This window comes from Drosophila willistoni, unplaced genomic scaffold (genome assembly GCF_018902025.1).
Source record: "Drosophila willistoni isolate 14030-0811.24 unplaced genomic scaffold, UCI_dwil_1.1 Seg379, whole genome shotgun sequence".
In the NCBI taxonomy this organism is placed as follows: Eukaryota; Metazoa; Arthropoda; class Insecta; order Diptera; family Drosophilidae; genus Drosophila; species Drosophila willistoni.
In genome coordinates this window covers 28,553-51,654 of record NW_025814321.1, presented here as the reverse complement: position 1 = coordinate 51,654, position 23,102 = coordinate 28,553, and the positions used below count along the sequence as shown (strand labels likewise).

At 39.0% G+C, this 23,102-nt stretch overlaps 1 protein-coding gene across 1 annotated transcript; it reads left to right on the top strand.

The window, feature by feature from the left end:
* The first annotated feature begins 13,250 nt into the window (after positions 1-13,250).
* Positions 13,251-14,299, top strand: LOC124461350. The gene is made up of 2 exons (XM_047012877.1): positions 13,251-14,066; positions 14,128-14,299. The coding sequence occupies exons 1-2, from the start codon at positions 13,602-13,604 to the stop codon at positions 14,137-14,139; spliced, it is 477 nt and encodes a 158-aa protein (XP_046868833.1). The 5' UTR covers positions 13,251-13,601; the 3' UTR covers positions 14,140-14,299.
* Positions 14,300-23,102: the final 8,803 nt, after the last annotated feature.

Below are 23,102 nucleotides of genomic sequence, written 5' to 3'. Positions count from 1 at the left end.
GGGTAATAATTATTTAAAGTAAATGAAGTCTGCACAGTTAAGTCCATTGGTCTCTCAGCCGAGACGATGATAGCAGATAGGATAAAACAGAGATATCCGCACTTAAAAAAACTAGGCTATCCCGAGCTTTGTTAACGCAATGCTTCAAATGATAATTGGCAGTAATAATCCGAATCTCATAACTTCGCTAAAGGTGCGCGAAGGAAAATGGCAGCAACCAATTGCTGCAAAAACGAGAATAGGATGGACTATATATGGCGGATCGGGACGATCTGGTGGAGGACTCAACCTGCATTGGTGTCAATGCAATCTGGATTTGCATGAGATGGTTAAAAAACATTTGCCAACGGAGGAAAAATCACCGCCGATGTTTACCAAGTCCCCTAATGAAGAGCGATCTCTACAGATTCTGGAGGACACTGTTAGTTACAGCTTGCGGATGTACACCACCGGATTGCTTTGGAAAGATGGTCCCCGTGTATTTTCAAATAGCCTGCCGGTAGCAAAACGACGACTCTTATGCATGCAAAAGAAAATGGCAGCAGATCCTCCTTTTGCAAATGAGCTACATAGTCAAATACAAAACTTAATAGCCAAAGGCTATGCCAGAAAGTTGACAGAGGAAGAAGTCCTGGAGAAACCTGAAAATGCATGGTACTTGCCCATTTTTACTGTACGAAATCTACATAAACCTGACAGGGTCAGATTGGTGTGGGACGCGGCAGCTCAATCATCAGGAGTAGCCCTAAATGATTTTCTTCTGAAGGGACCAGATTTACTCGTGCCCTTGCTGCAGATTATGTATAACTTTAGAATGAGAGCAATTTGCGTGAGCGGTGACATCGCCGAAATGTTCCATCGAGTAGCAGTAAGAGAATAAGACGCTAAAGCACAACGATTCCTATGGCAAAATCGGACAACAGGCGTCATAGAAACTTTCCAATTAAATGTGCTGACATTTGGAGCCACGTGCTCACTATGTATAGCGCACTATGTGCGCGACCTGAACGCTAAAAAACACGCAGATGAGTTTCCTTCGGCAGCTAAAGCTATTCAGAGAAGTCACTACGTAGACGACTACATCGATTCATGCCATTCAGAAGAAGAAGCCATTAGCGAAAGGAGTTAGAGAAGTCCATGCACGCAGAGGTTTCCATATGCGCAGGTGGTGTTCGAATTCCAAACGGGTACTCGCTGCGCTTCGCGATTCAACAACCTACGAAGGAAAACAGTTCTTTAATAGTGAAGAGATACACTCTTATGAGAAAATATTGGGCATGCGGTGGAGCCCACGTCAAGATGCCTTCACCTATGCACTGAAGTTTGTACGCCTGAAGCGCAACATAATAGCGACAAAAGTCGCACCAACCAAAAGGGAAATTTTACAAGTTTTGATGTCAGTTTTTAACCCCATGTTTTGTATCCTGTATAATGATGTATCTCAAAATACTGGTCCAACAAGTTTGGCGATCGAAGATTGATTGGGATGAGGAAATACCACCCAATCTGCAGGATATGTGGAAATCATGGCTGTCCTTCTTACCCTTGATACCTTGATTACCTTGATGAAAAACATAATAGCACAACATGAAATCGACTTTGAGAAATGTTACTTATGGACCGACTCGAAAACGGTACTAGCGTGGCTCCATGGAGACCCACGACGATATCAACAATATGTAATGTTTAGCCGAGATATGTGAGCTCACAGAGGCCAGAAACTGGAGTTGGGTACCAAGCAAACTAAATGTTGCGGACATCGCCACCAAACGACAACATAGTCCTGAAACATACACACAATGGTTCGAAGGACCCAAATTTTTTAAACTACCGCCGGCAGATTGGCCGACGGAAACTACCAATGAAAGGACAGTCACTGAGGAACTGCGACCTCGTTTCCTTCACATGCGAATGGAACCAGCAAGAATCAATTACGAGTACTTCTCAAAATGGAATCGATTGACTAGGGCAATAGCATGTTGGCTTGCCTATAAGAGGAAATTGATCAAGAAAATACGTAAATCAAATGAGAATACAAACCCACCGTCAGCTCCTCACATGGAGGAGCCCGGGAGCGCTTGGTGCGTTCCGTGTAACACCGTGTAACCGTATAACACCAAATCAAAAATTCTCAGATGAAAGTCTTCTTACCGCCATGGCAGAGGTGGAAATGACTGTCAACTCCAGGCCCCTGACATACGTGTCCCTGGACGACGAAGATCAAGAAGCTCTTACGCCAAATTAACAAATTGGCTCATCAAATGGAGAAAAACCGACTTGCGATCCGAAACAAATCGACTATAAATGGTCGTTCCGCCAGAGTGAGATGGTTGCCAACCTATTTTGGAAGCGCTGGGTCAAAGAGATGCTACTAAACATAACACGAAGGTCCAAGTGGCTTAAAAAAGTAAGGCCAATTGGTGTAGGCTAGGCGACATCGTACTTATAGTGGACGAAAATCTGCGTCGTAATACCTCTACAAACTGTCGAGTGGTCGAAGTGACCACCGCAGAGGATGGTCAAGTCCACCAGGCGAAGGTACAGACACATTTAGGTGTCCTCTCCAGACCAGCAGTAAAGTTAGCAGTCCTCGATGTCGGAAAAGATAAAGCAAGCTCCAGTGGCTCGCTTGCTGGGAGGGGAATGTTGCCGAAATTCGGGCCTGCGAATAAACTTTGTACCTCTGTGTTACAAAACGGAACTCTGTCCGAACAAACAGAATAACGCTCTTTCAAAACTCTTAAACTCTCTCTCTCATCTTACTCTTGCGGTTCTTTATTATATATAAGTAGAGACATATACCCCAAAAATACGCAGCTACATACATAAGAACCGCGTGTTAAGTTGTTTTTTCGTAGCCAAGAGGCCAAGACTAGAGTAAGTGAAATGAGATTGTACAATTATTCGTTATAAGAAATTTGTAAAATAACCTAAAATTACTTACAGAATTAAAAAGATTACGCTGACCTAACTAGAGGATTAAATGGATTAAATTTATTTCAAACATACAATTCAATTGTGGAATTTTGTTGGATCACAAAACACATAAAATAGATTGAATCAAATAAATTGAATTCACAAAAACAATTTGATTAGCTGAGTAATTATTTATATTAGAATTTAAAGTTAATAGCTTACACTTCAAAATTCAAGCTTCAGAATTTGATTTGGAACGCTTACGCTGACGTCTGACCACTTTAAATCGGGAGTTTGATGTGTAAAAACTTACTGAACGCTGCAGCTATGCAAAAGCAAACATGTGTTCGTGATTTCAATGCTATTTCTAGAAAGTACCATTGCAAATCCAGGATAACCAGGGTTGCCATCAAGAAGTTTGGACATTTATGCGACAATTTGTGTGCATTTTTACAAAAAAAATTTGGTAAGGGATTTTTTGGTTTTTGGCCTATGGGCGCAACCACTGTGCTCTAAGTATTAGATCTTCGAATTCTAATTCTGGATCCTCAACCTTTAGGCACCTCATAATTTCTGTGAATGTAGAATGAAATCTTTCTACCTGACCACTGCTAGATAAGGTATATGGTCGAGTTGTAGGGACGTTTAAACCTAGCTGGTTATTCAAAAGGAATTTTATTGATGCGGAATTTATGGATTTTTCATTGTTCATCACTAATATTTTGGTGACACCGAAAGCTACTAAAAACTCGCGTAAAGTTACCTTAAAGTGTTCTGCCGCTTTTGAATTTACTAGTTTTATGTGCGCATACTTTGAGAACTTGTCTATTACTGTTAGGATAATTTTTCTTCTGTGTTGAGTATAATTCAATGTGTATTATTTCACCTGGGTAACTCGGGATGGGTGTTGGTTGAATTTCTTGAGTTGGGGCGTGCTGTTTTTTATTTTCTTAATTTAATAATCAAAATAACTCTTATGATTTTTCACTATGAATTGGGAAGAGTAGATCGATCATGCGTCATCAGCGTAAAGAATGCGGGTCCACACTAAATCGGCGTCATCAACACATGTCGGCTAAAGAATCAACAAAGCAGTTTGTAGACGTTGTTAAGTCTGATCAAAGATCAGTTTCCACGTGGCAAATAAGAAAGTTGACGATGGGTCCCCAAAATGCAATATGAAATTCCGAAGATCATAGTATTACTAGTTGTCCGTCGTTTTCAGCATTGATTTTTCAAATACTTTTCAACTGTATTTTCTTCATTACTTTTTTCTGTTGCATTCTTATTATATTCATTCAAAAGGGTATATTAATTTTGGTCAGAAGTGAGCAGAGCATAGAAGTACGCATCTCGGACCATATGAAGTATATATAATTAAATATTCGATTTTCTCGATAAGGAAAAAAAGATATTTTTCGTGAGTTAAGCAACGTACTTTATTATTTGAAAGAAAACTTAGAACTAACTACAAAAATGTCTTATGGTTATATTTATAGCTAAATTTGGGAGCCCTTTGGTGGCGTGGTTGATATTTCGACGATTTGATTGGTCCGATTTTAAGTGCTGAGTTAGCGTTCTCACGCCTTTGGTTGTTAGGGGGACAATTATTATTTCAAGTGTTCAATTGTTTATGTTAGTTTTTATGGATTAGCGTTCATACGCTTTGGTTTTGAGGGGGACAATTATTACTTCAAGTGTTCAATTGTTTATGTTAATTTTTATGGATTAGCGTTCATACGCTTTGGTTTTGAGGGGCCGAAATATTTATATGTTATTGGGTATTGGAGTCGGATATATGACTCCCCCATCCTAAAGAAAATAGCCTGTCCTCAGGCGGATACATTGGGATATAGCGAGGGGTTTTTCTCAGCTGTAAATATTGGAGTATCAATTTTGTTTATAATTTGGGACTCGATTTTTTCAACAATTGGGGTTTCGATTATGTCTGTGGGACCACGATTGTTATTTGATCGAAAATGCTTAATTATTAATTTTTGTGGCATTGCCTTAAACTTATAGATTAAATATGTAATCAAACTTATTATAGTAAGTATAAAAGTGGTTAATGTAATAGTTTGAAATGCAGTATAATATTTCGTATGTTCGTTAATTATCTCTTTTGTTTGGATAAAGGAAATAGGTTCTAGCCTGGTGATATTGTTTGTTACATAAATGCTTTGGCTATAGTCGAGCAATGAATTTATTATTGATATTTCGTTTAGTTGTAAGGCACAATCGTAAATTTTTATTATGTTATTGCCTTCTATTATTAATTCGTTGTTTACGCAATTTTGATTAAGTTTAGTTTTTGGTAGATTCCATGTTACAATTATGTTTGGTTCAATGTAATTAGTTTGAAAATTCTTATATGTCTTAGTGTATTTACAAGTGGTTGGGATTTGATTTAAAATGCCTATTATACATTCGTTAGTTTCTATTTGTTTTGTGTTTTTATTGAACAAATTGTTGTTATTAAAATAGTATTTATCGTATGAATTTTCTGTCAAATGAAAAATATCTCGTTTGAACTTGGTTTAAGCCAGGTGGAAGTTTTTGTATTCAATAGTTTTTCCGAATTAACATGACTTAAGTGATTATGTTTTAGAAGTTTTGGGTTGAAAATTCCTAATCTAGTGAGCTGCATGCCCATTTCTATGTCTTCAATGTATTCTGTGAAATGCTCAAAATTAAAGATTAGAACTTCTAATCTTACTGATTTTTCTTTTTCTTCCCTGAGGCTGTTTATTACTTCTAAACCTTTATTAACAGTGTCCATTACGTAATTTAGTTCGTTTGCTTGTACGCTATTGCTTTCAAGATTATTTATTTTTTCTTCTAATTCATCTTTATCTTCCTGATCAAGAGTACCAAAAAGATATTTGTATATTGAACCAATTCCGTTAATTAGTCCTCGTTTATTACGTTTTACAATGTGTATTCCATTAATTTCCCTACTTAGTTTTTCTGTTAAGTATGGAATATGGATTAGGTTTTTAAATTCTTGTGCTTGTTGCATTAAATTATTATATGTAATGTCTATTAGAGTTAAATTCACTTTTAAATAATGATATTCAAAGTTTGTCGGTAAGTCCATGGTTCCTGTTTTAAATATTAAGTAACCGTTTGGTGCTTTTACTGGGTTTATGTCAATGGATTGACTGCATGTTGATTTTAATGTTAAGAATAGCATGATGCATAAAAAAGTCATCTTGAGTTGTTGACCTGTAATTAATTAATTGTCGTATTTGCTTTTATTAACTTTCTTTTTCTTCTTGAATTTTGATTTGTAGTGTGTAACTTTTTGTCCTCTATTTCTTTCTGCAAAATGTTTCTCGTCTAACTGATTTATTTCTCCTGTCTTTTGAATGGATTTGTCGTTTTTGACTTTACTAATGGTGCTTGTTTAAATCTAGTGTCGATTTCGAAGTCGTGTCTATCTTCATTTAAATTGTTTATTTGATGTATTTTTCTTGTTTGGGTATTATAGTCGGGGGATCCTGCATAGATAAAAATGTCCGCTGGTGTTCGGTTAGTTGTTTTATGTCTCGTCTTATGGTTGTATACGTATAGAATTTTTTCAAATTTAAGTAATTTATCTTCGATGTCATTTTCACTATTTATAATTCTGAGTTTTTCATTTACTGTTTTATGGAATCTTTCTACATCTGAGATGCCGTTTTTACTTGATGTGATTTCTAACTTTACATTTTCTTCTTGTAGCCAATTTTTTAGTGCTATACACAGAAATGCTGAATCTTTGTCTGATTTTATTTCTATTGGTTTGCCCATTTCAGTGAATACTTTCATAATTGCTCTCTTGGCTTCTAACCAATCTCTAGACTTTACATCTACAAGTGTTGCAAATTTCGAGTAAATGTCAATGCATGAAAGGAATTGTAAATTGTCGATCATGTAAAAGTCCATGACGTATTTTTCTCTGATATTAAAAAGTTCTGGTGTTATTTCAAAAGTTAGTTTTGTATTTCTATTTTCTGTCTTTGCGATATTGCATACTGAGCATTCATTAATAATGTTTTGAATTAGGTTTTGAAAATCGGGAAAATAATATTTTTCTTTAAACAAATTAATCATTTTTTCAATTCCTGGATGTAATAATTCTTTATGTTGTTTTAGGATTATTTCTTTAAATTGTGCAAACGTTTGAAGGTCCTCTAACTTAATGCTAGATTTCGAGGTTTTCGTATTTGCGTTTGGTTGTATTATTTCGATAAAAGCTTGTTGGAATATGGGAAAATCTTGTTCATTATGAAAATATAGTACAGGGTTCTTACTGCAAAGATATCTTATGATTATATCCCTTGCGTAAGCATTGGTCATTTCTTTGTATGTTATTTTTATGTTTGTTTTGTAAAAGTAAGTTGTTGTTTCTGCTTTGTCTTCTGAACCTATTTGTCTGTTGTAATAATTAATGGGTCTTTCTACTATTGGAATGTAGTTTTCATTATCCTCGTGAGCACTATGTATTGTAGCTGCTGTGCTTTCTGTTGATCCTAAAAAGTTTTCATCTATTTTAACTCTGGAAAGGGCATCTGCTACATGATTTTCTTTGCCAGGTAAATATTTAATTTTGTAATCAAACTCATTTAGTCTTACTTTCCATCTTTGAAGTTTCATATTTGGTTCTTTTATATTGTTGAGCCATACTAAAGGCTTATGGTCGCTTAGAATCTCGAACTTTCTACCGAAAAGGTATGGCCTAAAATATTTGGTTGCCAATACAATAGATAGTAATTCCTTTTCTATAGCTGAATAATTAAGTTCGTGTTCGTTAAGTGTTCTACTACCATAAGAAATAGTTCTATGGTCCTGTGAAAGGAACGCACCTAAAGCTATGTTGCTAGCATCTGTGGTTAGGAAAAATGGTTTTTTGAAATCGGGATATGCAAGTATAGGATCATTCATAAGGAGATATTTTAATTTTTCGAAGGATGAAATATAATTTGGGTCGTTTATATTTATTTTAGCTCCTTTCTTTAATCCTAGAGTTAAAGGTTTTGCAATATGTGCAAAGTTGGGTATAAATTTCCTGAAGAATCCGCATAATCCTAAGAATGATTTAATTTCTTTTGGAGTTTTGGGTATCGGAAAATTTTGAATTGCTTTGACTTTATCTAGGTTAGGTTTTATACCTTCTGTTGTTTATTATATGACCAAGGAATGCTGTTTCCTTTTTCATAAATTCGCATTTGTCGAGTTGGAGTTTAAGATTAGCTTCTCTTAGTTTGTTAAATACCTTTCTGAGTGATAGTATGTGTTCCTCCAATGAAGTGGAGTACACAATGATGTCATCCAGATAAACAAGGCAATTCTTATAAATAAGGTCTTCCAAAAGATTATTCATGCATCTTTGGAATGTTGCCGGGGCATTTTTAAGACCAAATGGCATACGTGTGTATTCGTAATGGCCATGTTTAGTTGAGAAAGCTGTTTTAGCAATAGATTCAGGATCCATTTGAATTTGATGAAATCCCTTAGCTAAATCAATGGTGGTAAAGTATTGGCATTTTCCTAGTTTGTCGAGAATTTCGTCCATGACTGGAATTGGAAATTTGTCGTCTATTGTGACTTCATTTAGATTTCGATAATCAATGACTAATCTGAATTTTTGTTTCTTGGAAGCATATCCTTTTTTTGGAACGATCCAAATGGGTGAACAGTAGGGGGAATTCGATTTTCGAATGATACCCTGTTCAATCATTTCATTTATTTGTTTGTTGACTTCCATATCAAATGTTTGGGGATATTTGTATGGTCGTTTATAGATTGGGTCCTCATGTTTTGTATGAATAGAGTGCTTTATTGTACTCGTGAAAGTCAAATTTTCACCTTCGCGGTACTGAATGTCACTGAATTCGTACAAGACCTTTTTTAGTTTTTGAGTTTCTTCGTTGTTTAAATGGTCGAGTCTATACTCATTGCTTTCTATTATTTTGTTTTCAATCGCAAAATTTGTTTCCGGGTCCCTTTCTGTGGGTGGGTCCAAAACTTCTATGTTTTGTTCTTCTTCTATTTCTTCAACATCTCTAAAGTAAAATGTAAAGTTCTGCCTATCAACATGTCGTATTTATTTGAAAACTTATGGATATAAAATTTTTGTTCTGCCGGACAAAGTTTGCTGGGTGCAAGGAAAACAATTTCTTTTAATTCTACTGCTCCTTCAATCATGTGAATTTTGGAATCTCCTAAATAGGTTTTGAAATTAAAAAAGTTTTCGGACATTATATTGATTGAACAGCCTGAGTCGACTACACATCTCAAAGGTTTATTGTTCATCATTATTCTGATGAAGGACTTGTCTCTATCTCTTCTTCCGATTGATCCGAGGCATTCTGATGAAAATTTTCGGATGTATCTATTTTGCTAATTCCACTATTACTTTCTCTTTGCCTTTTTGTAGGCTGGTTTGCTACATTATTCTTTGAATAGTTGTTTTGCTGTTGATTATTCATTGGATTTTGAGCCCTGTCAATATTTAATTTTTGTTGAAATTCTTGGAATAGTTTTTGGTTTGGTATTGTATCTGATTGTTTTGTTTGAGACGGAATTGTACTATTGGGTACAAAAGTTTTTCCACCTTTTTGATTCTGATTTTGGCTTTGATTTGATTTTCTTATTTCTGTTATACTATTTTCGTATAACCCTTCTCTTTGAGCTACTTGCTTCAATTTACTGACTGTGGTTATATCGTATCTAGCTAACGTCATGAATAATCTATCGGGTAATTTTTTGTTTATTACGTCTTTGATGGTGTTATTTAACGCGTTTGTATAAAGCGCGGTGTTATTCGCATCGTTTTCTAGACTTAATTTGTTTGTTATAATGTAGGACTTATCTTCTAATTCGGTTACAAACTTACGAAGATTTCCTGCATAGCTGGTGTTGTAGAGGCGTCGCAGAAGTTCCTCACAGGGGGTCTGCGTTTTTAATTCGTTGATAAGGAGTGTCCTTAGTTCCGTCCAGGTGTTGGATTGTCCAATTTGTGAGAGTCGTTGTGCTTCTCCGGTGAGCTGCATCTCAATTGCACTGAACAATATGTTATGCTGCCTTATATCATTGGTTGGATATAGGTGCATAATAAAATCTATCCTCCTTATAAACGACGTCAGATTTTCTGGAGCTCCATCGTAATTTGCCACCTGTCTTAATGAAGACAGTGCTTGGTTGAGGTGGGCTTCGGTGAGTTCTACAGCCATTTTATTTCTTTTAATTTTTTTGATTTTTCTGGGTTTTAGTGATGGTTTGTTTTGATTTTTTTTTTTTTGTGTTTTAGTGATGGTTTGTTTTGGTTTTTTTTTTTCTGGGTTTTAGTGATGTGTTGTTTTGTTGATCTTCTGGGTTTTTTGTGGTGTTTTGTTTTGTTAATTTTCTGGGTTTTGGTTATGTTTTATTTTGGATTTTGGTTTTTTGTTCGCACACAAGTTGGCGGTTTTTGTTCCTCAATTGGATTTAATAGTTGTAACACACAGTTAATACTTCCGCGCACAGTTGGCAGAAAATATTTTTCACTGTTGTAGACTTTTGAGCACTACCCGTAAGTTCTTGATGTCGGATCGGAAATTTATTTTATAGTGATTATTCACTAATTCTATGTAACGCACAGATAACAATTCTACGCGTCGCACGGATAGAATAACAGTTCACTACAATAGTTATTCACCAATTCTATGTAACACACGGATAACAATTCTATATGTAACACGGATAGAATAACTTTTTTCCAATCCTACCGACTGCGCCAATTAAATATTCGATTTTCTCGATAAGGAAAAAAAAGATATTTTTCGTGAGTTAAGCAACGTACTTTATTATTTGAAAGAAAACTTAGAACTAACTACAAAAATGTCTTATGGTTATATTTATAGCTAAATTTGGGAGCCCTTTGGTGGCGTGGTTGATATTTCGACGATTTGATTGGTCCGATTTTAATTGCTGAGTTAGCGTTCTCACGCCTTTGGTTGTTAGGGGGACAATTATTATTTCAAGTGTTCAATTGTTTATGTAAGTTTTTATGGATTAGCGTTCATACGCTTTGGTTTTGAGGGGGACAATTATTACTTCAAGTGTTCAATTGTTTATGTTAATTTTTATGGATTAGCGTTCATACGCTTTGGTTTTGAGGGGCCGAAATATTTATATGTTATTGGGCATTGGAGTCGGATATATGACTATATGTTCTGGATCAGCACGACGAGACGATTTCATATAGCCATGTCCGTCCGTCCGTCCGTCCTTCCACTGTAACGAACAGTGACTTTTCTCAATAAATTTGTTATTTTCTGAGCTATTGTCGTAAAACTTAACATGATTTATTACACAAATAAACGACTGTGCCAAATTTGATCAAGATCGGGTCACAATATCATATAGCTTCCATAGGAACAACCGCTATAAAAACAGTGACAGACTTTTCTGAATAATTTCGTTACTTATAAGAATTCGCATTAAGAAGCGGATGCGAATTTGCGTTTATAACGCCAAGAGCCCCGCACTTCGGGAGTCTATAAGAGGCAGGTGTCAATTCTGCAATGCACCTAATCCTACCGACTGTGTCAGCCGTGGGAGACCTTGTCCAATTTCGCGGAGGAAAATCTATCGCAACAGTGGATGACGGCTCGAGTGGTGGTCACAACCGTCGCGCCGGAAGGCGCAATCAGGGTCGTCGACGCTAAAACGTCGGGAGGGTCGACCTACAAATTGCGATCCACAAATTGACACCCTTGCCGATTTTTTGAAGGCCTGATAGTCCTCCAAGGGGGCCGGTGTTAGCGCAGATAAGCGCTAGTGTATTGTTTGTGTCGCCGTTTAATGTTTGATGTTTGAGTTGGGACTCTCATGGAGAGTATTCACCTCGTTAGTTAAAGGAAATATGAAGAATAAATAGTCGAAAATTACCTATGAAAGCGAGCGCATTCTTTGTCTTATTTTTTCTCGAAAATTCAAATTAATTTAATATTTTACAATTATTTTACAATCACATATGTAAATTTCATCCAATTTTTATAAAAATGTTTCCTCTAGTTCTTCTAGAGATTTATGATATAGTGGCCCGATCCTGATGATTTTCATACTTTATTTTTCCCGGGTAATAAAAAATAGCGAAAAAAAAAATTTCAGCCCGATAGCTCTTAAGACGGCTGACTAAAACGCATATGCACAGACGGACGGACGGACATGGCTATATCAACTCAGCTTCTCATGCTGATCAAGAATATATATACTTTATGGGGTCGGAAACGTCTCCTTCTGTGCGTTACAAACATCTTACCAATTTTATAATACACTCTGCAAGGGTATAAATATATTTTTTAGCTCTCTTCATATATATTCAAATATAACAAAATTATAAGAAAATTAAAAACAAAATAAAAATTCTTTGAGATCCATTCATTGTGTAGCAATATGTATTAATATTAAGTATATCTTACTCTTTCCCCCAGTGCAATATGTTTAGAATTAAGTATATCTTACTCTTTTCTTTGTTACAAATTAGTATTAAGTTTTATGCAATGGTACAGTACGAGAAGCGTGCTGTCTCACTTTAAAGAAAAGAACAGAGAGGTTCAAATAAAAAGAATGAGAGCGGCTCAGTTTTTATGGAGAGCTCACCAGAGATAGACGTGTTTTACTCGCTATAATTTCAGAAGTGGTCATAGTTAACCCAGTGAAAAAACAGTGAAATAGCTATAATTTAGCAAAGAAAAAATATATATTAAAAAACAATAATGGATTCAATAAATCCTGACGATTTTTCGAAGTCCCAGTTACAAATCTGGTGCAAAAACCTAGGTTTACCAGATACTGGCACTAAAAATGTGCTAGCCGAACGTTTAAACCAACTTAGCCTGTAGCGAGAGGGCAACATCCAAAAGATGGAGCTGCTCCTAACGGAGGCCTAAGTAAACGCGCGGATCCCCCTGAAAAAGATTGCTTGGAGCACCTAAAGAGCATTTTGTATTCATCGGACGATGGCGCCGGTCAGACGCAAAATTTCGAGGCAGACTTGTTCCAAGGTCAACAGCAGCAAGAAGTAACGGCAAACGAACAGAACGAAGCAGAAAATGGACAGAACGAAGCAGAAAATGATCAAAACGATGCAGAAAGCGAGACGCAGACAGAAAACGAGAGCATTACGAATGAACCGCAAGAAATATCAAAAGCAACAAATGAGAAGTCAAATGAAAAGAGCAACAACGGAGAGCGCAACGCAACAAATGAGAAGTCAAATGAAAAGAGTAACAACGGAGAGCGCAATGGAACAAATGAGAAGTCGAATGAAGAGAGCCAAAAAGAAAAACATAGTAATGTACACTTTGGAAAAAAAGCTGGAACTACTTTGCAAAGAAATCGAACTGGTTCGTAGAGAGAACGAGTTTTTGCGCCTTGCTGGCAACCCTGAGTCTGGCCACTCAAGCAGCTGGCTGGCGACGAAGACAGGTGACCAGGGCTTGGCCAAAGATGTGAAAGATTTTGTACTCGATTTTGACGGTAATGGAAATGTTTATAGTTGGATATCTTCCGTGCTTCATTTGGAAAGATCATTCAACTTGAACGAAAATAATTTACGTTTGCTTGTCTTCGGTAAACTAAAGGGCAAAGCTTTGGATTGGATACACTCAAACCCTGAGTGTTTGTGTCAGCCTGTGAAAACCATATTCGATGCCATGGGAAAAGTCTTCGGATCAAAGAAGACCAATGTAATAATTCGAAGAGAGTTTGAGGCACGCAAGTGGTGCGTCGGCGAACCGTTCCTGAATTACTTTAACGACAAAGTTGGCTTGGCTGGCGGCTTGCGTTTGCCGGAGGACGAGATGGTCGAGTATATTGTTGACGGAATACCAGACCGTCACTTGCGAGAGATGGCTTGTATGCAGCGTTTTGGGTCTAAGGATGACGTGTTGGCAGCATTTGTCAACATAGTGCTGCAGCGGGAAAAACCTGTATCTCTGTCAAATGTTTCCGCAAAGAAGAAGCCCACATTCAGGTGCTTCAACTGTAACTGCCTGGGTCACCTAGCAGCCGACTGTAACAAACCAATAAGAGCAACTGGTGCTTGCTTTGGATGTGGTGAAATGGGTCACCGAGTGGCAGATTGCAGTCAAAATAAGAAGAAGCCCGCAGCAATATCAGTAAGTTTGGATAATATAAGAATTGTAAAAGTTCACATAGGTAATGATGTATTTTCCCTAGGATGCCTCATAGACTCGGGAAGCGCAGTTAGCTTAATTAAAAAGGAGTTCGTTTCAGATGAAATTAAATTGGAACCCGGTCCTGAACATACATATTTTGGTTTAAATAAAAGTAAACTTGAAGTCTTTGGAAGTATTTTATGTTACGTTGAAATATTAAATAAAAATGTTTACGTTCGACTACTGATTGTTTCCAACGAGTCTATGGGAAGTCCAATACTGTTAGGTAGAGATTTTATGAAAATATGTAAAGCTAAAATTGTACTGCAGCTTGACGATGATCTGTGTAAAGAGTCAATGGCCGAAAGTATTAAGTTAAGCCATGACTTGAGCAAAGAAGATAATTTTGAAAACCAAATGTTAAATATTGATTGTGACGTGGTAAATTCAAAATATTCTGTTGGCAAAAGTTTCAATGAAACGACAATGTTTGAAAATATTTTTTCTAAATTTTATCTGGAAAGAAATCGACCAAATGAACCAAAGGTTAAATGCGAAATGAAACTCACAATCAATGACATAAGTCCGTTTAGCTGTAATCCAAGACGACTTTCTTATAGCGAAAAGGCTGAATTGCAAAAAATAATTGACGAATACTTAAGCAAAGAATATATTAGGCCGAGTGAGTCAGAATATGTTTCCCCAATCGTGCTCGTAAAAAGACTACAGGTGAACTTAGAATGTGCGTTGATTTTAGAAAATTAAACAAGGCGACTTCAAAAGATAGTTATCCTATTCCACTTATTGATGATCTGTTAGATAGACTTGCAGGAAAAACCTTATTTTCGAAACTCGACTTAAAGAATGGGTTTTTCCATGTATACATGCATGAGGATTCAGTGAAGTTTACGTCATTCACGACACCGCTAGGTCAGTTTGAATTTCTTCGTATGCCATTTGGCCTCAGAAATGCGCCGTCTACATTTCAAAGGTTTATAAACAGGATATTTGCCGATATGATCAGGGATGAAAAAGTTATTATATATTTAGACGATGTTATGGTAGCAACAAAAGATTTTGATACACATCTAGAAATTTTAAAAGAAGTATTTGACCGATTTGTTGACAATAAATTGGAGTTGAGATTAGATAAGTGCGAATTTCTGCAGATGAGTGTTAAGTACCTAGGGTATTCGATTACAGGCAAAGGCATGAAAGCTGACGATAAGGGTATACAAGCAGTAAAGGATTTTCCAGTTCCGACTAAAGTCAGCGAGGTTCAAAGTTTTTTAGGACTATGTTCCTATTTTCTTAGGTTTATTAAAGATTTTGCTACTATTGCCAAGCCATTATATGACCTAGTTAGAAAAGACAAAAAGTTCATGTTTGGGAACATCGAACTTAGTACGTTTGAAAATCTAAAGTCTAAGTTAACAGAGGCCCCAAACTTGCGCTTTATAGCCCAAATGATGAAACCGAACTGCATTGTGACGCAAGTTCTATTGGTTTCGGATCGATTTTGCTACAAAGGAAAAGCGATGGTAAATGGCATCCAGTTTTCTATTTTTCTAAAAGAACTACCGATGTGGAATCTAGATATCATAGCTTTGAGTTAGAAACATTGGCGATAATTTATTCGTTAAAACGATTTCGTGTATATTTGCAGGGAAAGCATTTCAAGATCGCGACAGATTGTAACTCGCTTACATTGACACTTAGCAAAAGAGAAGTTAACCCCAGAATAGCCCGTTGGGCTCTAGAGTTAGAAAACTACGATTATGTGCTAGAGCATAGGCCGGCAACGAGAATGCAACATGTAGATGCTTTAAGTAGAAATACTAACATTATGGTTGTGGAAACTAACTCATTTGAAGATAAGTTAGTAATATGTCAGAACCAAGATGATGAAATTTTAAGATTAAAGTCAATGTTAGAAAGGTCTGAACACAGTTCGTATGAAATGCGAAACGGTTTAATTTATAAAAAACTACAAAATGGTTGCCTTGCTTTTTACGTACCGAAAAATATGGAGTCACATGTCCTGTTTAAATATCATAATGAGTTAGGCCACACAGGCATAGACAAAGTTGTAGAAGTTATCACAAAGTCGTATTGGTTTCCAAAGTTACGGAAAAAAGTAGAACAACATGTAAATAATTGCCTAAAGTGTATAGTCTTTTCGTCAAAAAATGGAAAACAAGAGGGTCATATCCACAATATACCTAAACCTGATGTGCCATTCGAAGTGGTTCATATCGATCACTTCGGACCAATCGATGTCAAAGGAAGCACAAAGAAACACGTGTTAGTGGTGGTTGACGCGTGTACGAAATTTGTCAGACTTTACTTAGCGAAAACCACAAAATCTAAGGAAGCAATAGAAGCACTTAAAGAGTATTTTAGAGACTATAGTAGGCCAAAGTGCATAGTGTCGGATCGTGGAACGTGTTTTACGTCTAACGAATTTTCTAGCTTTTTAGAGTCTTGTAATATACAACATGTCAAAATTGCAACTGGTTCTCCGCAAGCTAATAGCCAGGTTGAAAGAATAAATAGAAGTCTAGGCCCTATGTTGGCAAAATTATTAGCCTCAGAAGAAAATGTTAGTTTTGGTCAGGCCATAGAGATAGTAGAGTATACCATGAATAACACTATTCATAGGTCATTGGGACAGCATCCAAGTGTCGTACTATTTGGCGTCGGCCAAAAAGGATGACAAGTAGATGAATTAAAAGACTACTTGTTAGAAGACAGGTCTGTGGAAAGAAATTTGGAGTCGGTACGAGCGAAAGCTAAAGAAAAAGAAAAGAAACTTCAAGAGTATAATGAATGTCTAGCGAATCGAAAAAGACGAGGGCCAAAAGTTTTTAAGCCAGGCGACTATGTGGTAGTTAAAAATTTTGACACTCACAAAGGGGTGTCCAAAAAATTAGTGCCGAGATTCAAAGGGCCTTTTAAAATCCGTTAAGTGCCTCGAAAATGATCGATACGTTATAAGTGACGTCGACGGATTTCAGCAGTCGAAGATTCCTTATACTGGAATTTGGTCTATCACAAATATGAAGCCATGGTTCAATTGGTCAGATGAAACTAATAAAGTTAACGTAAATATAGAGAAAGGTGAAAATACGAATGAACAGATAAAAAATAAATACAAACCTAAATGTAAATGAAAATTCTATTAAAGAAAAAGTCAGTATGTTAAGCAAAGGTCGTCATAAAGAAGACTAGGATCAGGTGATCCTTAATGTCAGAATGGCCGAATTGTAGCAATATGTATTAATATTAAGTATATCTTACTCTTTCCCCAGTGCAATATGTTTAGAATTAAGTATTACTCTTTTCTTTGTTACAAATTAGTATTAAGTTTTATGCTTTAAAGAAAAGAACAGAGAGGTTCAAATAAAAAGAATGAGAGCGGCTCAGTTTTTATGGAGAGCTCACCAGAGATAGACGTGTTTTACTCGCTATAATTGGGACGTATGAGAGATTATATAAATTAAACACTTCCTTCACTCACGGGTTAAAAAAATGAATTTTTATTTATAAAGTCACTTTTATTACAATACAGTATGTTTTAATTATAACTGAAAGATGCTGACTTTGGTGAGCGAATTCGGCGGAGTTTAAGCGAAGTTACCGGTTGGTTTGTACTTAGGCTCAATACTGATTTACCATGGTTCGATTATGATGTATGAAGGCTTGGGTAATCGACGTCGTCGCAAGCGGCGGCGTTGGCTGAGTCCAATAGTCCAAATTAAGTGCGTGGGACCATTCTTTGTTTACACAAGTGTTCAGGACCATTCTTTGTTTATTGCCGAAATTTGTGGCGTGATTCTGCGTATGCACCGAACCCGACACCATTCTTCTAGGGCCTGGGAAAATTAGGTGCAGGCTTATTGTTTATCCTAGCGATCGGACTGTTACTTGAGATTGGCGATCATGCGACAAATGGGCATGTGACGATTGAGTGGGGTTGACCAATGGGTTATGGTATGAGTTGTGATAGAAGTGCTTAACTTATATCTTAATATATATAAATCTCTTGTCACAATGTTTGTTCTCAATTGATTAATGTAGTTATTTAATTTTTTTTGTGTTTTTTCCAATTTATTTATTGTCATTATTAAGGCGGAACAAAGTTCGGCGGGTCAATAGTATATACATATAAATAAAAAGTTTCTGTTCGTTATAAACTATATAAATGTCTGAGTATATAAATTTAAAATCGGGTCGAGTTCGTCCTATTAAATTATTTATCTTGCAACAATGGCTCCTACATCTGGGACGATTCCCAAAGATTACGATGATGCAAAGAAGCGTCGAGCTCTATGCGTAAAAAGTATAACTATACACTATACGCGTTAGTGACCAATTAAAAGATAGAAGTATTTTGTTTCAAGCAATAGACTTGGAATGTAGATTGGAAATGTTGAATACCAATATCAAGTCTGCGCTGAGATATCACTCGAGTGGAGACATTTGACTCCGACAATCAGGAGAACACCTGTGTTCGCTGGGGGCTTATCGTCTCATACACGGGCCGCAGAGGGGTGTCCGGCATGGCTGCTTCCACGACTTCTGGAGATTGACGTCTCTCCAGACACTCACAAACGGGCCGCGGAGGGGTGTCCGGTGTGAGCGAAACTGGGTCTGCGCGGGCTTTGGAGGACGGTGGGCACACGGGCACTTGAGCTAACCCAAACAACGCAGCTGCGGCCGAGACGATTGTCTCTTCCGGGCAGGTTTGCCCCACCGGACCAGTAGATATCATTGGATCCTCCAAACAAAAAGGGCCGGCCGACTCCGAGGGTCCAATGTTTTGTGCCGAGGGAGAGAGTTCGACCACCGACAGTATCACCGCGCGCTCCGGTAGGGTCGAGTCTACAGCTTGTTGAGCCTCGTCGGGTGATTTCTCGTCGCTCGCTTGATCCTTGCTCCCTGAAGGTCTCTCGGTCGGGATGTCGGTCAGGGCTAACTCCACGCGGCAGAGCAGGACTGCATCTTCCTGTGGACTACCGCCTGTGGTGGCGCCGGACGTGACAGGGCCGTGTTCCCTTTCCCATACCGCAATCATTTCTTCGACGATCCTGGCTATGTCGGCCTCGCGATCGCCGTCGTCTTCTCCTTGCTGTGACATACTGCTGTGAAATATAAAGTGTGTTAAAACTACCCTGAATTCTGAGTGTACTAACTAGGCCCTATGAGTGCGGTTTACAAAAGTGCTATGATTAAAAGTAAGATACAATGTTTTAGTTAATTTTTTTGCTTAGCATCGGTGCGAAGAGCCCCTCTTTAGAAGGGAGGGGGACGTTGGGCCGGCGCACCCACCAACAAGTGGTCCCCTTGAAAGATCGTTAATCAGTGGCCTCGTGCGGGCTGTGGGTATGAGGTGTCCCGAGGCCGATGTCTTCAGAAAGACCGAGTTCTGGTGGTTCGCTGTCGTCACTATTGAAGGCCTTTAAGTCAGCCAGACCGGCGGTACGTCGCTCACACCCTGGGCTTCTTGTAGTCTAACGACTTTGCTGGAAAAAAACTTGATTATTTTATACGGGCCTTTATACTTAGGCGCCAGTTTGGCATTGAACCCTTCGTTGGCATTAGACAGCACATGTTGCTTGGGCATGACCATGCTCCCGATGTTTGGACGCCAGTCGCGTCGTCTCAGGTCGTAGTATTTCTTTTGATTCTGGGTCGCGTTCAGTTGATTCTCATGTACGAGCTTGAAAATATCTTCCATTCGTCGGATGCGCTCATCAGGGCTATGGGGTCTCCAAAGCGGCTGAAGTGGCCTTACGAAGTGGTACCATCTTGACCCATTTACTATATAAATCCAAGAAAACTAGTAACATCGTATTACCTTGCTTAGAACGCGGCAAAGGCCCGATAAAGTCAGTACACACGGTATCGAACGACTCCGCGACTTGACAGGTGAGCATTTTGCCCGCTGGTTTCATTTGCGCCGGTTTAAACTGCGAGCAGATGAGACAGCATCTAACGTAACGCGCGACATCTCGGAAGAGGCCAGGCCAAAAGTATCCAAAAGTTTCCCTGATTCCCAAGTGGCCAGCCGTCACCACATTGTGACATTCCTTAAGTACTTGGTCTCGAAATTCTAGAGGAACGCATAGTTTCCAAGGTGTAGAATCGTGGTCATCGGGGTGGGGGTCTCGTCTGCGATAAATGTGGCCGTTGTCGACTATATATTCTGAGAAATCCGCAGGGTGTTCCGTGACGTGCTGCCGCATCTTTAGCCACCATTTGCACTCCGGTTCTACTAGTTGTGCCCAGTGGACCAAATCCAAAGGTGGTCGCGATAAGGCATCGGCAATCACGTTTAGCTTACCTCGTCTATAATGTACCTCGAACTCGTATTGTTGCAAGTCCAGCGCCCATCTGGCCACACGTCCCGTGGGATTTTCTATCGAGTTTAGCCACTTGAGAGCCAAATGGTCCGTGATCACGTCGAAGCAATAGCCTTCCAAGTCCAGGGGCAGTGGTGAGACGTGTCTTGAGTGCATCGAACGCCTGTATTTGTTCTACGTTCCAAAACCAACTCAAACCTTTCTCTAACAAACTCGTGAGAGAGGTTGCACCGTGTCCGAGAAGTTGGCTACGAACCGACGATACCAAGAGGCGATACCGAAACATCGTCGTAACTCCTTGACATTGGTTGGTGGCTGAAGGTTACGGATAGCTGCTACCTTTTCAGGGTCGGTATGGATACCATCCTGGCTGACAACATGACCTAGAAATTGAATCCGTTTCTTGAAGAAACGACATATATCTCGGTTGATCCTTAAATTGCCTTCTCGCAGACGTCGCGATAAGCTATAAGCGATAAGCGCGATAGATAAGCGAAGGCATGTGGTTCCATTTCGGGTCCAATCACGCTATCCAAAGCCCTCTGGAAAGTATCGGATGCGGAGTGTAAGCCGAAGGGCATGACTTTCCAATGGAATAACCCGCGTCCGGGCACTGTGAAAGCTGTACACTCTCTGCTATGACCTTTAAGGGTATTTGCCAATACCCACTCTTTAAGTCTAGAGTAGAGATGTATTTCGCGTTCCTCAATTTCTCTGGAATATGGTGTATATGAGGCAAGGGGTATGCCTCGCGCACTGACTGAGCGTTCAGTTGTCGAAAGTCTATACACATGCGAGTATCACCAGTTTTCTTACCTACCAACACGATTGGTGCGCTGTGAGGGCTTTTGGATGGTTCAATACGGTCGTCGATAATTTGTTGTTGGGCCGGATTACGGGGATAATACCTCTGCTTCATGGGTCGATCGTGCTTCAAAACAATGACATGTTGTGCTATTTGGGTAACACCTGTGAGTCCATCGAACTTAGTGATTTCCGCGTCAAGAATAGCTTGAAGTTCCGGCTCTAATGTCTCCTGTTCCATACTAGATGATTGTTCTGGCTTCAAGTCCTCGTCACGGATCTCTGCTTCTACCGAAGCTAATCGGGCATCCATCTCGGTTACCGGTTTCTTTTTGCTGCTGGACTGGCAGAATGGGTTTTTAAGGACAGCGTCAGGAGTTGGAGGCGGCAAGACTGAGCCTGCCTGACATACTGGTTTGTTGCTATGCTGAGAGTCATAGGTATCCTTGGGCGTAGCGGACGTTTCTGCAGGATCCAGTTGATTTATATGAGCATCAGGCTGCGTGTGGTCATCCGCTACTAGCGATGGCTGAATTGTAGAATTGACGGGACTATGGGGCTTATCGAAAGGGGGCAACTGTAACAGATAACCTCCACAACGTATAGAAGATCCTATGTTCCGAAGGAAAACATCTCCCAGAATAAGGGGGTCCATCATCGATGGCATCGCTAACAATGTCATATGTACGGTCTGTGCCACTAGACTGACGAGTATTATCGGCAAGGTTAATATTAGTATGAATGTCTCGCAGGAGAAACGGGGCGAAGTGCTGAAGAGCCACTCCTCGTTTATGAAACTCTTGTTCGCTCCTGAATCCAAGGTAGCTACCATTGGTTTTCTATTGACGAAGACATGGAGTTGGATGCGGTCTTTCTTTAGGAGGAGGGGGTTACTGGGCTGAAGTCCTGGTCTGGTCGCTCCGTCTGGTCCAGATTGAGACGGAGGTTTGGCCCGTTTCCCGAACGACGGCAACATTCGATAGTTCGTATCCACCTTCGTCCGCATTGCCAACAGAACAACACACGGGGCTTCGTGCATTCTCATGCGAAGTGACCAGCTCCCGCACATTTGCGGCAAGCTGTACTGGTATCCACTAGTGCTTCGGAGAGTTGACATATAGCAGTCCCGTTTAGGCTGGAAGGCATATGATCTAAGGGCTTATTTTGAACGGCGTACATCCTTTTCCAAGAATTGTCTCATAATTTAGCACCACCTTGGTTAAGCCGGGTAACGTTTGGAAATCATTTCGTCGGGTAAACAGATTGTAGTCTGGTAATAGATTTTCGTAGATCCTGTCGAGTTCCCGTAACGTCGAGTAATGAGCTCTCTTCATCATCAATCGAAGGTCTACTAGATACTCCTTGTATGGTTCCTGATGGCGTTGCTTTCGAGCGCGTACGCTATCCTCTAGTTTCTCAAAATACCGTGGGGGTAGAAAGAACTCTAGAAATTCGGACTTGAAATCGACCCATGTCATCTCTGGATAACCGCTGGGTTGCCACCAACTTTCGGCCCGTCCGGTCTATCGATGGCTATCATCGGAGGCAGAGTCTCCAAACTCAAACGGTACGTCGCGGCTCGAGTTTGTGTTTGCTCTATAAAAAAGATAGGATCGGTAGATCCGCTAAAGGCAATTCCCCATTTAGTTATACGTTCCGCGATCGAGGCATAGCTCCCCCAGTAGTACGGCCTACCATAAATTCATGGACTTGATTCCGCTCGCTGGGTTTGATGTTGATCTTTGAGCTAGGCATACCGAAAGGTGTCGGAGAACCGGAACGAGAACCAGAATGCGATTCAGAACGATAGTTAGTGTCTTGTGGCACCGGTAGTTGAGAAACAATTCCCACATCTAATCTCTTGTCC